This window comes from Oratosquilla oratoria, chromosome 6 (assembly GCF_046742065.1).
Source record: "Oratosquilla oratoria isolate Oo_2021 chromosome 6, ASM4674206v1, whole genome shotgun sequence".
Taxonomy (NCBI): Eukaryota; Metazoa; Arthropoda; class Malacostraca; order Stomatopoda; family Squillidae; genus Oratosquilla; species Oratosquilla oratoria.
In genome coordinates this window covers 65,732,724-65,748,288 of record NC_134782.1, presented here as the reverse complement: position 1 = coordinate 65,748,288, position 15,565 = coordinate 65,732,724, and the positions used below count along the sequence as shown (strand labels likewise).

The 15,565-nt window shown below is 44.7% G+C and overlaps 2 protein-coding genes across 2 annotated transcripts; both read right to left on the bottom strand.

The window, feature by feature from the left end:
- Positions 1-772: 772 nt before the first annotated feature.
- LOC143026048 (myosin heavy chain, non-muscle-like) lies at positions 773-4,231 on the bottom strand. Its single transcript, XM_076186040.1, has 4 exons — positions 4,216-4,231; positions 2,991-3,107; positions 2,388-2,531; positions 773-891 (listed from the first exon to the last, which is right to left on the bottom strand). The coding sequence occupies exons 1-4, from the start codon at positions 4,229-4,231 to the stop codon at positions 773-775; spliced, it is 396 nt and encodes a 131-aa protein (XP_076042155.1).
- A 5,194-nt stretch (positions 4,232-9,425) lies between these two features.
- Positions 9,426-10,916, bottom strand: LOC143026203 (uncharacterized). The gene is made up of 2 exons (XM_076186225.1): positions 10,367-10,916; positions 9,426-10,138 (listed from the first exon to the last, which is right to left on the bottom strand). Exons 1-2 carry the CDS (start codon positions 10,768-10,770, stop codon positions 9,829-9,831), a joined length of 714 nt encoding a protein of 237 aa, XP_076042340.1. The 5' UTR covers positions 10,771-10,916; the 3' UTR covers positions 9,426-9,828.
- Positions 10,917-15,565: the final 4,649 nt, after the last annotated feature.

Sequence of the window (15,565 nt, the reverse complement as noted above, 5' to 3'; positions counted from 1 at the left end):
ACTTTACAGACACTCCCCCCCCCCCATAAAAAAAAAATTATATATATATATACATATATATATATATATATATATATATATATATATATATATATATATATATATATATATATATATATATATATAATAATAATAAAATAAAAATCAACAAACAAATAAATAAACAAATAAATTGCTTGTACTGTCCTACCTGTTCTTTGTTTTGAGCCTTTGTCACAGTTTCACGTCCAACTTTGATGCGAGGTTTCAGGAATCCACGGACCATGTCTGTCACATTCAGCCCAAGTAGATGTGCAACCTGGGTACAAGGAAATTAAATTAGTTATTTTGGATCTGTCTCATATCTAACCATTACCCTGACAATGTTCACCTGATCATTCCAATTCTCTTAACTCCAATACAACATTCATAGCTTGCACTGGGTAACAATTTATTCAATGTCAATGCAACTGTATATTGCAAGATAAGGCAAAATATATAGCATAATATCCACGGTACAGTTTAACCAAGTTATGGGGTTTCTACTGTCTTTCCCACCCCCTGCAACCCCACAACCTAAAAAATTCCTTTTTAACCTCTACACCCTGTTCCTCATCCATCTCCTACTCTTTTCCTGCATACCACACACCCTTTCAACAATTACTCTCCAAAAATTACGCCATCTCTGCCCCTTCTCCCTCTTTCTTTTTTGCCAGAACTCTCTTCAACATGCCCTAAAATTCTACATTTTCAACTGCAATCCTTACCCATACTCTCTTCTCTTTTTCACATTTCAATGCCTTCCCTGCTTAGCAACCATGTTGTCAGCTAGCGTGGCTTGATCCGAGTTTCTCTCCTGTTTGAACTGCATGTTTCCAAAGAGAAGGCAAGCTGACACCATTCTGAATATGGCTGCAACCAAGAATTATTCATTAGCATGAATGCTAGTCAACAATTTGTGTGGAAATTAGATGGAAATATATATATATACAGTACATATACCAAGGGCTTTTTCCCCCTTATAAGAGAGATAGCCAAAGTCAAAAGCATAAATCAATTCCCACCCATTTCATCCCCACATACTCCACTCCCATTCACCACCCCTCCCTCCCTCCCTCTTTTCTTGGCTCCTGGATGATGGGTCATCCCTGCGTCTCGCCCACTGCCCTGGAATGGAAATATAATCCAACAATAACCTTTGCAGTCAGTCCAGGGTAGTGAATTATTACAGCATATTAAAACTACAGCAGAAGTTCCACTTGACAAATTAATTAAAACATGTTGTTGTGGAGTAGAAGAGGAAATTTTAAAAAATGTGAGTATACATGACACTGGATTGATTTCAGAGTGAAATAGTGAGTGAACGTGTGTGTGTGTGCACAGAAGTTTTGGTAGGTATGGATAATGCTGTGATGCATGGGAGTGGGTGTGATATGGGGGAGGGACTATGTGTGAATGATATTTTGATGCAGCCCAAAGGGATTTCTTCCCATCTTCTCTTTTTCTGCATATGGGGATGGAGGGGGCTTTGATCGCCGATTAAATGAAGCAGCCTTGCTGTTGATGTGCTGCATCTTTCTACACTGATTATGACCCAGGGCAATGGGCGAGATGCAGGGATAACCAATCATCCAGGAGCCAAGAAAAGAGGGAGGGAGGGGAGTGAATGGGAATGGAGTAGGCTACCTCCCATGAAAGGTGGAAAAAGCCACTGGTATATGTATGTAAATGTAGTGGTGTTGGGAATTTTCAATGATAGCGTATCACTTACTCTAGCATTGAAAACCCTGAACACCAGATTGATCAAATAGGAGGGAGGTACAAGGTGGCAGAGAAAAGACATTAAGAGATGTGTATCGATAGGAAAATGACGGCAGTGAACGAGTTTCAAAAGAGATATATGGGCAGTCCACTGCTTCTGACCCAGGCAGTAGGTGGTGGTCACGGATTATCCGTCATCCACAAGGAGCCAGGATAAAAGGTAAAACAAATGGGTGTTGGATAAGTATGGGATGGAAGAAACAGGAGTGCATGCTATGGCTAGCTACCTCTGAGGGAGGCTGGCAATTTTTGTATACTGGTTGTATCTTGGCAGGAATCTCAATGGCTGAGCAAGTTAGGGCATCATTACTTGTGGCAAAGATCAAAGCGATAGCAGTTCAAACCCCGCCACTGGAGAATTTGAACAAAGGGCATGGTTCTTTAAATTCCATGCTACAAAATCCTTTGTAAGGGGCACCATCCTAGCCTCCCAATAAGGGGGTGGGGGGGTGGGGTTGTAATGTTAAACTATATAATCATCTAGGTAGAAAAGCCATTAGACTTGGCTACCTCCCTTGTATGGGGGAAAAAAAGCCCTTGGTATATAGATAGAAAAGCAGATAAACAAATAAATTAAATTTACTTGCAGCTGATGTCCTCTCCGCTCATCCCCATGATCTGCATGGCTTTCACAGTGGCTTGGAACTCTGACAAATCATCCACACCAGGAACGACAACTTTCCTGCTGGTCAAGAAGATGTACCTTTTGGCATCTTCCAAAATGCAATCCTCTGCAAAATGAATCATACATCAGAAATATTCTTACATTTATGAAAAGGTGGGTTTGAACAACTTTACCTCAATACCAACTGGTACGGCTACCCCACCTCCCATGAAGACTGTCAATATTCAAATGCAAGCACAATATCTTGGCAAGACCACAACAATGATTGGAGAAGTGAAAGCAGACAAGAAAGTAAGCGCCAAGTAATATACATGGTTATAAATGCAAGAAAAGTTGTGAAGGAATGATTTTCCTCAATCTACTGCAGAGCTGAGACCTGGAATGCAAGAGGCTGAAAGGTACAGACTATCTGAGGTAAGGAGTTCTGGACAGTTTATCCTCCTCACTGTACATATTCATTCTGCTGAAAGGTGAGAAGTTGAGAAATACAAAGAAAGGTGAAGCACAGGAACATTTGTAACCCCACAAGTAGATTACAAATCATCTTTCATATTATCCAACTTACTCTTCTGTTGGAGTGATGCACCCGCTAGGAGCTGATAGAATATATGGAAGGTTCTCTCATCTGGTGCCTGGTGGATGGCACGAGATTTCTCCAGTAGGTACATTTCTATGTTGGCACCTGCAATAAACCCAGTTGTCAAAATTGATGCGGATGAATTTACCCTGCAGAGATAATATTGGATTCCACAATTATTTTTCATTATCCAGTGAGCAACAATGTGCAACACTCACTGATACCCAACTCTTTAGATAAAACACTAAATCTTTAGTTTCGACCATGGGAGGAATATAGCAATAAAAAATTAAATATTAATTTTGTAAATTAAAATGTATCAGCGTAATATGCAATTTTGTGTGCGGAAATGAAAATACAAATACCTTGCTACAAGCTAAATATGCTAATGAACGAAGTCGGTAGCATAGGATCGGGACGCCATGTTTGTTATGGTAGATGCTGACGTCGAAGAAATGAAAGGATAATAAATTCGTCTAAGGTAAACTAAACTAACCTAACCGGTAAATCTTTAGTTTCGACATGGGAGGAATATAGCAATAGAAAATTAAATATTAATTTGTATACTTCGCAAGCTGAGAGAGTGGTTGAAAAGCCCGCCAACGTCTCTCACGACGACGACAACGAGGACGAGCCGGATGACATCTAATTTGCAGGTAATGATTTATCAAACACAGGTTAGGTTAGTTTAGTTTAGTTTACCTTAGACGAATTTATCCTTTCATTTCTTCGACGTCGGCATCTACCATAACAAACATGGCTTACCCAGGCGCGGATCCAGGGGGGGGGGTGCTGAAGCCCCCCCAAATTTGTTCTTCCATGAATCATTGTAAGGATGTCATTTAATCGATTTTAGTACTTTCTGATGTTTTGCCAGGTCCGGGGGTTAAATGAACTGACAGCATGTGTGCGGTATTTGGGCGGAATTGTACTGTGTTTGGCATTTGTTTAATTCCATTTATCTGTTTTGTGCTGCGCGTGTTGTAAGGTTGCCAGGGTTGTGTCTCAGTTGCGCTGTAAAGGGATAGAAAGGTGATATACCACGTTCGTTGGCCGTTTAACATACCTGTATTGTCACCTACATGATTGTTTTATGTGGGTGAAGCAATCAATCAAGAAGTATCATCTGCAAACAGTAAGTATTCAGGAATACCACAGGCTTTATAGATATCGTTAATGTAAATAAAAAACAAAATAGGACCTAGAATACTACCTTGAAGTACTCCCATACTTACACCCATTAATCTCGATTTAAAACAACTTGATTACAATTAGATAAATATGACTGAAACATCTGAAGTTCAAAGTCTTATTCTGTACTCAGCCATTTTCATCAATAGAATACTATGATCAACTGAGTCAAAAGCCTTTTTAATGTCTAGAAAAACTGCGGCACATATTTTTTATTAGATAGTCGAGTTGCAATTTATTCATGTAAGAGAGTAACAGGCATATATGTTGAGTAGTTTTCACGGAATCCAAATTGATTATCGAAAATGATACCATGGTACTCAAGGTAATCTACCAATTGCTCAAGAATAACGGTTTCAAGTACTTTAGACAATACCGGAAGGATCGAGCCCTGCAGTCCCCTATGGTCGATCTAATCTCAGCGTACGCTACGATTGGTGATGTGGTGACGCATCTAAACAAGACCCGGGAAGGTGCACTGACCAGCTTCCAGGACATCTTCAAGAGGGCAGAGGGGCTCCTCCAGGAGATCGGTTCATCACACGACACCATTCCTGTACCTCGAGTTTGCAAGCGCCAAACGCAGCGAGCGAATTTACCCTTCCAGACAGCTGAGGAGTATTACCGAAGATCTGTATATGTCCCATTCCTCGACCATGTATTAACAGACCCGGTTCGGGAATGATACTATTCCTGTTGGCTTCAAGATCAAGAATCTGCTCAGCAGCGCTGACGGAGATGTTGCTGCTGTACTGGAAGCGGCAAAGGTTTATGAGGCTGACATCGAGACCTTGAGCCTCGTGAAGGCGGAAGCAGAGCGCTGGTATTCAACAACAATGAAGTTCGAATCCATTCGAGATGCCTTGCCCACGCCCAGACCCCAATGTATCCGAACCTGGCCAAGCTTATCCGAGTTTTGATCACACTCCCAGTCTCGAACGCAGAGGCCGAGCGTTCATTTTCAACCCTGAAGCGACTGAAGACCTACCTAAGGATACTATGGGTCAAGATCACCTCAACGGCCTGGCGCTACTCGGCGTTCACAGTGAAATCAATATTGAAATAGACAGTGTAATCAATGTATTTGCCCCCAAAAAAGGGAGGTTCATGTTCGTGTGAGATCCCATGAACAATGCTGTGTTATTAATGTAATTTAGATACTTTTATTAAGAGGTTCAGAAGTTCATACACGTTTTTGTTTGTATTTTGTTTTTTAAAGCTACTTTTATTTTTTATTACTTCCATGAGTCCATGTGCACTAACACTACACACGGATCCTGCAATAATTTCTCTCTATGCGAGAGTATACGCGTGCCAGTGCCTTATCACTGACCAGCACAAGCGTGTAACAATATATATATATATATATATATATATATATATATATATATATATATATATATATATATATATATATATATAAAACGAATATACATTCTATTATATATGTCAAAAATGCAGAAAAATCTGAAAAACATTATTAAGTTAAGTATGCCTCAGACTTCTGATACATCAGACTACTCAGAGGAAGGAATTCAGGTTAGCCCCCGCCCCCAAATTTTTATCCTGGATCCGCCACTGGCAATTGTATATGTCATAGTAATTACGCCTACTTAGTTGATCAGCCTAACTCAAGGAGGGGGTGGGACTGCATAAGAATATTTTTTCTCCTAAACATATATACATTTCATGAAATCTACTAACTCTTATAAACAACTTTATTCTACCAAGCACTCTAAAAGGTTTGCTATTCTGTGTACATAGATTCAGCCCATTCAACCCTAAAGATATGAATGCAAGGTAGGAACAAAGAAGTCTGAATAATTCTGTCCACAATAATGATCGTTTTCTAATTACATTTGTAATTCCCGTACCGAGTCAAAATGTTATCTCTTTAGTTAATTTACTTTACCCACGGCACAATACGTGATTCATTTAAAGAGAGAATTACATTAGAAAACCGACGTTTTTATCTGCAAATGTGATATTGCTTTTGCAGAGCGTCCGAGGAACAATACAACATTCTCTCAGAGTTCGCATCATAGAAAACGTAAGGGACACAGAGAGGCTAGAGAAAATAGGGTTCAAACTCCACGCGAGGAAGCGACTTTTTATAATTTGTATCCCTTTACTTATGAGTTCCTAAAATATTTCTTTGTCGCGGCTCGTGCCGCTTAAATTCTTCTTATCGGCTTAAGAAACCTGCACAGCGAAGCTATAGCGATAATCCCATACCACACTCCTGGTCATATGGCCATTTCCCGAAGGTTGAGTGTGGTTTGAATTTTCCGCCAAAATCATCGGAAATTTAAAATTCCCGGCTCTGTGCAGGCATGCGCATTGTCGACCCCACCTCCCCCTCCCTATCCCCTCCCTTCTTACCCGGCTAGCTCGAGCCGGACGTCGTGTCACTTCAATGAGAAATGAAGGCTTCGCCTGTGGGAGGAGGGAGGGACCCTAAATCTGTGCAGGTTTCTTAAGCCGATAAGAAGAATTTAAGCGGCACGAGCCGCGACAAAGAAATATTATCGGCTGAAAGAAACCTGCACAGCGAAGCTATGCATGAGACGAGGACAGGTGGGAGGAGAGGTGAAGCCTGAATCAAACCGTTATTACGTGTGTCTTTCCTATGGGAGACTTATTCATTTTATCACTCAGTAGAGGGGAGACAGAAACGTCAAGTACCCACGCCGAAGAATGTGACATGCACAACATTGCACTGTTCACACAATGCGTAAATTATACGAAATTTGTATCCTGTTATACGAAATTTGTATCCTGTTCAACGGTTCCTGGCCCCTCCCCACTCCTCGGTCGCCCTTTGCCCCCTCCACTTTTTTGAGATGAGAGGGGTGGAGCCGTTTCCATGGCGACACATGGGACAGGGGCGACTGAGTGGTAGAGACACCGTGTCCCCAAGGGAGTCGTCGATGTCCAGTCCCTAGGTCCCGCACCCGCTCCACAGAGTGGGTGCGGAGAAACTCCAGCGACCGGCGTAGGGCCCCCGACCGAAGCCAGGGACGCAACAACCTGTGGAGTGCTGAGGGTATCGGCCCGGGCAGGTCACGCGGGAGAAGCAGTATGCTCCTGTCGACCTCCCGTACCAGCCGTCGGCGCCCCAAGCGGCTCAGTGGAAGGGCCGGGGTCGCGAAGTTGAGGGCTCCCCCCCCCCCCCGCCACCGAAGGAGGGAGGACGTGTGAGAGAAGCACGCTCTTTTGGCGCAGGGGAGCACCCGAAGGACGCTGACTGTGTCCCACTCAATCCCGAGCCAATAAAGTCTGTGTGGGAGCAAGGGCAGACCCGTCCCAGTCCACCCCGAACTCCACGTCCGCCAACACACTCAGAGCCATTGAGATGTCGGCCGATGCACCCTCCCCGGTGGGCAAATGCATCAACTAGCCGTCTAGGAACATGAGTGTGGAGACGCTTGCTTCCGTCCAACGTACGCCTACCACTCTCACTAGTTACGTGAAAATCCTCGGGGTAAGCGAGAAACCGAAAGGGAGTATGCGAGGCCAAGTTCGTTTCCGAGCGACCTCGTCCGTGGGCGTTAGTCAAGAGGCTTCGTCCTGGGTGAAGACGTTCCCTGAGCGTCTCCCACGAAGACGGGCCTGGACCCTCGGTATGTATCCAACTCACCCCAAGTCTTCCCGCGGGAAGTTCTCGAAGCCCGTGGCGAGCGTCTTCATCCAATAGTGTGCTATGGCAATTTGTGACGTCTCGTCACCCACAAGCGGACTTCTATATGTTTAATACCTAGTGACATCATGTGATTATACTGTGACGTCACCGGATTGATCATGGCGCCATAGGATCGTCTCGTGACGTCACAGGGACACAAATTGACGTCATAGGACTACATGGTGACGTCAATTTATCACTGACGTCATCATACCGTGATATCACTGAGTCACAGTGAGCGTTGAAATAAATTTTGACATGGTAAAATTCTGGACCATCATGACTGTAGATTAAATTAAGTTGAATAGGAAAAATCATGTTCATTTCGACCTAAGTCACAGTGAGCGTCGAAATTAATTTTAACATGGTAAAATTCTCGACCATCATGACTGTAGATTAAATTAAGTTGAATAGGAAAAGTCATGTTCATGTTGACCTGAGTCACAGTGGGCGTTGAATTAGTTTAACATGGTAAAATTCTTGACCATCATGACTACAGATTAGCTTAAGTTGAATAGGAAAAGTCATGGTCATTTCGACCTAAGTCACAGTGAGCGTCGAAATTAATTTTAACATGGTAAAATTCTCGACCATCATGACTGTAGATTAAATTAAGTTGAATAGGAAAAGTCATGTTCATGTTGACCTGAGTCACAGTGGGCGTTGAATTAGTTTAACATGGTAAAATTCTTGACCATCATGACTACAGATTAGCTTAAGTTGAATAGGAAAAGTCATGGTCATTTCGACCTAAGTCACAGTGAGCGTCGAAATTAATTTTAACATGGTAAAATTCTCGACCATCATGACTGTAGATTAAATTAAGTTGAATAGGAAAAGTCATGTTCATGTCGACCTGAGTCACAGTGGGCGTTGAATTAGTTTAACATGGTAAAATTCTTGACCATCATGACTACAGATTAGCTTAAGTTGAATAGGAAAAGTCATGGTCATTTCGACCTAAGTCACAGTGAGCGTCGAAATTAATTTTAACATGGTAAAATTCTCGACCATCATGACTGTAGATTAAATTAAGTTGAATAGGAAAAGTCATGTTCATGTCGACCTGAGTCACAGTGGGCGTTGAATTAGTTAACATGGTAAAATTCTTGACCATCATGACTACAGATTAGCTTAAGTTGAATAGGAAAAGTCATGGTCATTTCGACCTAAGTCACAGTGAGCGTCGAAATCAATTTTAACATGGTAAAATTCTCGACCATCATGACTGTAGATTAGCTCAAGTTGAATAGGAAAAGTCATGTCCATTTCCACCTGAGTCACGGTGAGCGTCGAAATTAATGTCAACATGGTAAAATTCTCGACCATCATGACTGTAGATTAGCTCAAGTTGAATAGGAAAAGTCATGGTCATTTCGACCTGAGTCACAGTGAGCGTTGAAATTAATTTCAACATGGTAAAGTTCTTGACCATCATGACTATAGATTAGCTTAAGTTGGATAGGAGAAGTCATGTCCATTTCGACCTGTTTTTTTTTTTTTTTTTTTACTTATATCGATATCAATATCAATATATATATATATATATATATTCATTTATTTATTTATTTTTTATAAAAATAATATTGTACAATTCACATAGTGCATAAATTCTATGTAGAATATTGTATCTTGCTCAGCGGTTCCTGGGCCTTCCCCTACCCCTCGGTCGCCCTTTGCCCCCCCCCCCTTCTTTTGCGAAGAGGGGTGGAGCCGTTCCCATGGCGACACATGGGACAGGGGTGATCGAGTGGTAGAGATACCGTGTCCTGAAGGAAGTTGCTGATGCCCAGCCCCCGAGGTCCTGCACCCGTTCCACAGAGTGGGTGCGGAGAAACGCCAGCGATGCCGCGAGGCCTCTGATGTTGTGGGCGTGGGGGGCATGGCCTGGGTCGGCCTTCCGGTGCCCTGTTGGTGGTGTCAGCTAGCCAAGACAGGAAGTCCAGAACTGTGCTAGCGGAGATGGTCACTATCGCGTGTCTCCGAAGGAAGTCCTGGAATCTCCGGTTGGGAGGGTTGTTGGATCTGGATGACGGTCGGGACCGTAGCGAAGACGCGGTCTGTCGCTTCCCGGTCGAACAGACCACGGGAAAGGGGAGGTGCTCTCACCACGCCCCGGCGAGCTATCTCCGGGGCCGACCGCGCTGCAGACTGACGAGCTGCCAGACGAGCCGCGGTGAAGGCCCTCGCTGCTGGGGGTAGGGCTGATGACGCCATGTTGGCTGTACCCTCTGCCACGGTAGAGAGTGCCGCCAGGGTGTCTCTGCATACAGAAAACACGCGAATCAAATTAGTAGGGCGAGAAGGATCCCGATCCCCGGAGGGTGTAATAAAGTCACATCGCTCAATTGTAGAACGTATAACATATGCGAAGCCGAGGTCGTTTCCGAACGACCTCGTCCTCGGGCGCTAGTCCTGGGTGAAGACGCTACCTGAGCGTCTCTCGCCAGGACAGGTCTGGACCCTCTATAGATTGAAATATCCCACTCACCTCAATTCTTCCCGCGGGAAGTCCTCAAAGCTCGTGGCGAGCGTCGTCAGCCAGTTCCTCATCATCGCCATTGCCGTGACGGTCGAGATGGTAGAGGCAAGGTCTTGTCTGGTCGAGGCCTCCGTCGTCAGCAACTTAGCCTTCGGTTCACTAAGTTGATGGGGGAGGGCGGGGTCCCTGCCCGAGTGCCACAAGCAATCGCGCAGGCCCTCCGGCGCGAAGGGTGGTGGCAGGACGACGGGGAATGATGAAGGGATATGCCGTCGAGGAGGAACCGTCTTGGGTTGGTCTTGGGCCCGCTCGAGAGCAGGGATGTCTAAGGCTTTCTCCACTTTCTCCTGCGGGAACCAGGCGTTTGGGGAGAGTGCTACCGCCGGTGAGTCCCCCGACCTGTCGACAAACATATGCCCATCAGGGTTTAAACGAGGGTTCTCCAGGAGAGCACCTAATGCGTCCAGAGTGTTAGAGGTGGAAATCCTGGAGGGCGTGGAGGCCGGGGCGGAGAGGGGTCGAATCTTATATAGAACCTTAGCCCCCTCCGCGTCGTTGGCCCACTTTAGGATAACGTCATCTCTCCTCCTCCAGCCCTCCAGTGGCGAGTAGTCGGGAGACCAGGCCACTAGCTTGTGATCTTCTCCAAACGAGTACTCCCAGGACCGGGGAAGGTCACACCATGAGAAGGGGTGAACTCAAGAGTCCGTCATGGTAGGAGGATAAGGTAAAGAAGAACTGTAGTGGTCCTCCACCCCGTCCAACCCGACGGACGTCTGATTGGGGGGTTCCTCCGGAGATGTTCATTATAGTCCTATACCTGTCGCCGGCACGGAGGGGCGGAGGGAAGGACCAGGAGGGAGAGTGGGAGGGGGGGCTAGAGCCGTAGGTTCAATAGGAGGTTGCTCTGGAGAGGGGTGCGTTATGATTTGCGCGGCCTGAAAGGCCGGATAATGTGATAGGGCCGATTCAAGGACGGGGCCTATCAGGGACGGAAGGAGGGCAGCCACTTGGGCAGCCAGAGTTCCCTCTCCCCTCGTTTCGTCCCCCGGCTCCCTGCCCTTGTGGGATTTACGGCGAGGAAAAGGAGAGCGAGGAAGGGAGGGTGAGTTGGGGGGAGAGGCTGTGGAGGGTGGGGACAAGCTGAGCGTCCTGGACCTCGGTGAGGCAGACCTCTTTTTCGAGCGAGATTTCCTGCCGGGTTCACGTGAGTGAACTAGGGAGGAAGACGAGTTCGTGGGGGTGCTTGACAAAGCAAGCCGTAAGGGTTTTAAGGACCCTTGATGGTCGGATGTATGGGGCTGCCGAGAGGCCTGAGGACGCTCGGGGACACCATACTCCGCAACATCAGACTCGTCCCCTTGTACTCCGAGAGGCCCAGGTTGTCCACCAACGGAAGTCTCGGAGACATAGGGAGACGGATGGCGAGGGCGAACGAGGCCCAATTCCACGCCTAACGCCGGATCCGCCCACACCAGGGGGGGGGGTCGTCAGCGGATTTCAATTTCCGAGCTCTGTGCCATGCCTCCCGAAGAAGTTCGAGGGCGGCTAGCTTGGAACGGGTTTTGGGAGGAGCAGCACGAATCTCCTCAACCCGCGCTTTGCACACAACGCAGGCTAGGGGGTTAAAGCCAGCTTGTGAGAAACAAGGGGCATGGCGGGAGCAGAGGTCGTGGTGGCCGTCTGACGAGATCCTGGCTGTGCAACCGGATTCCACACACAAGCGTTTGGTCTGAAAATAGAATAATGATAATCATAGAAGGGGTGTCCCAAAGGTGTCTGGACACAACACCGAAGGGGAAAAACTGCAGGAGAACAGGTAGGGCTCCCTACGAGAACACACGAGCACGAGCAGGAACCAGACTTACCGGCATGAAAAGAAGGTGGGTTGTGGAGTGACCGACTCGTCTGGTTCCGCGATGCTAAGTGACACGACGTCCGGCTCGAGCTAGCCGGGTAAGAAGGGAGGGGATAGGGAGGGGGAGGTGGGGTCGACAATGCGCATGCCTGCACAGAGCCGGGAATTTTAAATTTCCGATGATTTTGGCGGAAAATTCAAACCACACTCAACCTTCGGGAAATGGCCATATGACCAGGAGTGTGGTATGGGATTATCGCTATAGCTTCGCTGTGCAGGTTTCTTTCAGCCGATAATATTCTAATAACAAATCCCCAAACCTAACAATAACCGTAACCTCTTCGAGACGGGACCTCACGAACATAGTTTCTATATTTATATCACTATGAGGTAAGTACATAGCCATACAATGACTTACAATTGATTTCATTAACAGGAAGTCTGAGTGACTATGAAAGGAAGGCAGTCTTCTCTAATATCAGTCCTCGGCATTGTCACCCAGTGCCTCAGTCGGACTCAGCCTTGACATCAAACTGTTTTCTTACTCTCATCAAGGTACGACCGATGAAGTATTTCGTGTTTACAGGGACCTGTTTGCGTTGTAATCGTTTTAGCCAACTCTGACGATTTGTCTGTACGCTAGGCAATGATTATAACGACAAGACCAGCATGAGTGACATTGCAAACGAAATTACAACTGCTGAGAGATTGCGGTGAATGATAGATGTGATCCTAGACCGGTAGCTAGAATTAATTAATGGCTGGAGTAGGTAGCTAGTGCTAGCGAGATTAGTGGACCTAGAAAAGATCTAAATCCGTCACTGGAGCCCAACATCAAGGATGCTTCATCCGTTCTACTTTTATCCATGACCTTGTATTTGTTGTGGTCGTCTTTCTCTGTCTGTCAGTCTCTCAGAGTCTTCCAGAATTCATTAGAGGTTCTCACAGTAAGTTGGAGTTCGTTTTCAATAGTATTCTATTCTGTCGTGTGCCAAAGCCTTTCGGGATATGGCGAAGTCTTTTGGAATTCAATTCATGTTGCCCCCGAGTTCGTCTCGGTGATTTCGGAGGCTGTCAGAATCGGGTGGTAACAGATTTTTTTTTTTTATTACTATTATTATCATTATTATTATTCATCATCAATATCATAATCATTATCATTATTATTATCATTATCATTATCATTATCATTGTTATTATTATTATTAGCAGCTGGCATATGGGTCGGGTTCTGCAGAAGTTAATCGATATTTTTTATCCTCCAGAGAGTCTGTAGTACTGAGAGCTCTCACTTTTTTTTCTCTCTCTCTCTTGTGACACGGAGTCATCGTGGAGACATCTTGCAGAAACACGCCGTAGATCCAGGCCCATGGGCATTCATTCGCCGAGGCTATAACGCTACTTTGGCAAACGGCAAATGATTTTATTCCTATGAGTAGGAGCCCCAAAGAATGAACTGATTAATGTATATTATACCACGAAACCTCCATGGTTGCTATGATTACTCAAATGTTCTCGGGGCTCCCCTCAGCCGAACAAAATCCTCGTCCGCCTTCCTTCGTTTCCATGAGAACCTTCGTGACATCGGTGCTGGAGTTTATCTCCACTATATCTCTTGCACCTTATTCGACGTCATTTTTTTTCATATGATAATAGCCGAAAAAGAGGAGACATAGGAAGTACGTCCGTTTGATTTTTTTAATCCTGCAGATGTCCCTCTCAGGCCAGAAGAATATTGATATAGATGAGCCAGGAGCTTTAGGGGCTAGTTGAGACTTTTTTTTGTTTCTTTTTTTATACAGAGTCGTGGAGACACCTTGCAGAAATTCGCTGTAGATCCAGATACAGGAGCATCGATTCGCCGAGGCCAAAACGCTACTTTGGCGAGCGGCAAATGATTTTATTCCTCTGAGTGGGAGCCCCAAAGAATGAATGGATTAATTCATATCTTACCTCGAAACCTTCGAGATTACATATGGTTAATCCATTCATCCTCGGGGCTCCCCTCAGCTGAATAAAATCCTCGACTGCCCTCCTCCGTTTCCATGAGGACCTCCGTGTCGGGCATCGTCGGACTTGGGTGCTGGAGTTCGTCTCCACGATCTCCCTTGCACCTTCTTCGGCGTTCTCTCCGCCCGATGAGTCCTGATGAGCTCGACATGTTTTTGGAGCTGTTGGGGGTTCTGGACCATTGGAGGACCTTGTGGAACTTTTTTAGTTCCTTCCCCGGGGGTTCCCCGCTCAGGGTCGTGAAGTCCTGGTCCTTCTTCAAGAAATTGTCCCCAGTCATCAGAGCGGTGGATGGCGCAGGGATACGCCGAGGTTCTAGGAAACGGTCTTCCCAGATAGACTCGCTAAGTACCACAGGGCTAACCACGTTATAACCGTACATATACATATATATATATATATAAATACATATGTATGTATATATATATGTATATATATATATATATATATATATATATATATATATTTGGATGATGGAGAACATAAACACAGGGGAAGGCTCGGAACCCTATGCACTCTAACGTTTCGTTCGCGTAGAACTTCTTCAGAGAGTGTATGTAGAACTGCAATTGCAGTTTATGTACTAAATCTAATTATCTTTTCGGACACTTGGGAAAGGTCGTTTTTCTGGCGTGTTTTAGAATTAAAATACTAGTTTCTTTAGCTAAATTGATAAACCCTCCTCGATGATTCGATGAATTATTAGTAGAAATATATGCTGATTCAACAATTCTTCTAGTGAATTTATCAAAACCTTTATGTAGCACTTCAGCTTCTCTCCAGTTTGGTAAATGATCGAATTTTTCCGCATGAACTACTAAAGAATTAGATGTCTTATGTGCTTTTATGTCGTTTTTATGTTCATAAATTCTTTTTTCTAATCCTCTTGACGATTCGCCAAAATAAGCCATTGAGCAACTATTACACGGGATTTTGTATACGACGCTGTTTTCGGAATTGGTTCTCTTTTCAGAAGTCTTTATTAAATCACCTATCCTCTTGTTAGTTATTTTAGCTATGTTTATACCTGATTTTGTTAAATATTTGTCTATTATTGGTGACGTTTCTGAGCCAGGTACTGATATAAAATTTGTATTATTTTTATCATTTCTCTCTTTCTTTCCGCGATTGTAAATATTTATTGCTTTTCTTTTTGTTCTTTTCAACATTCCCTCTGGATATCCAAGTTTGTCAAAGGTTTTCATAATGTAATCAAATTCGCCTTCTAGGTATTCATTACTACAGATTCGTAGTGCCCTGAGAAAAAATCCTATTACTATACCACTCTTTGTCCTATCATCATGTGCGGAGAAGTAATGTACTAAATCCTCTTTGTTTGT

Excerpts from the sequence above, each read along its gene's own strand:
- LOC143026048 (XM_076186040.1), bottom strand. Across the intron at positions 2,532-2,990 it reads TGCATCACTCCAACAGAAGA|AGGATTGCATTTTGGAAGAT; the intron begins GTAAGTTGGATA and ends TTCATTTTGCAG. Across the intron at positions 892-2,387 it reads GAGCGGAGAGGACATCAGCT|CCATATTCAGAATGGTGTCA; the intron begins GCAAGTAAATTT and ends TCTTGGTTGCAG.
- LOC143026203 (XM_076186225.1), bottom strand. The coding sequence starts at position 10,770 with ATGTTTGTCGACAGGTCGGGGGACTCACCGGCGGTAGCACTCTCCCCA. Across the intron at positions 10,139-10,366 it reads TTCCCGCGGGAAGAATTGAG|AGACACCCTGGCGGCACTCT; the intron begins GTGAGTGGGATA and ends TTCTGTATGCAG.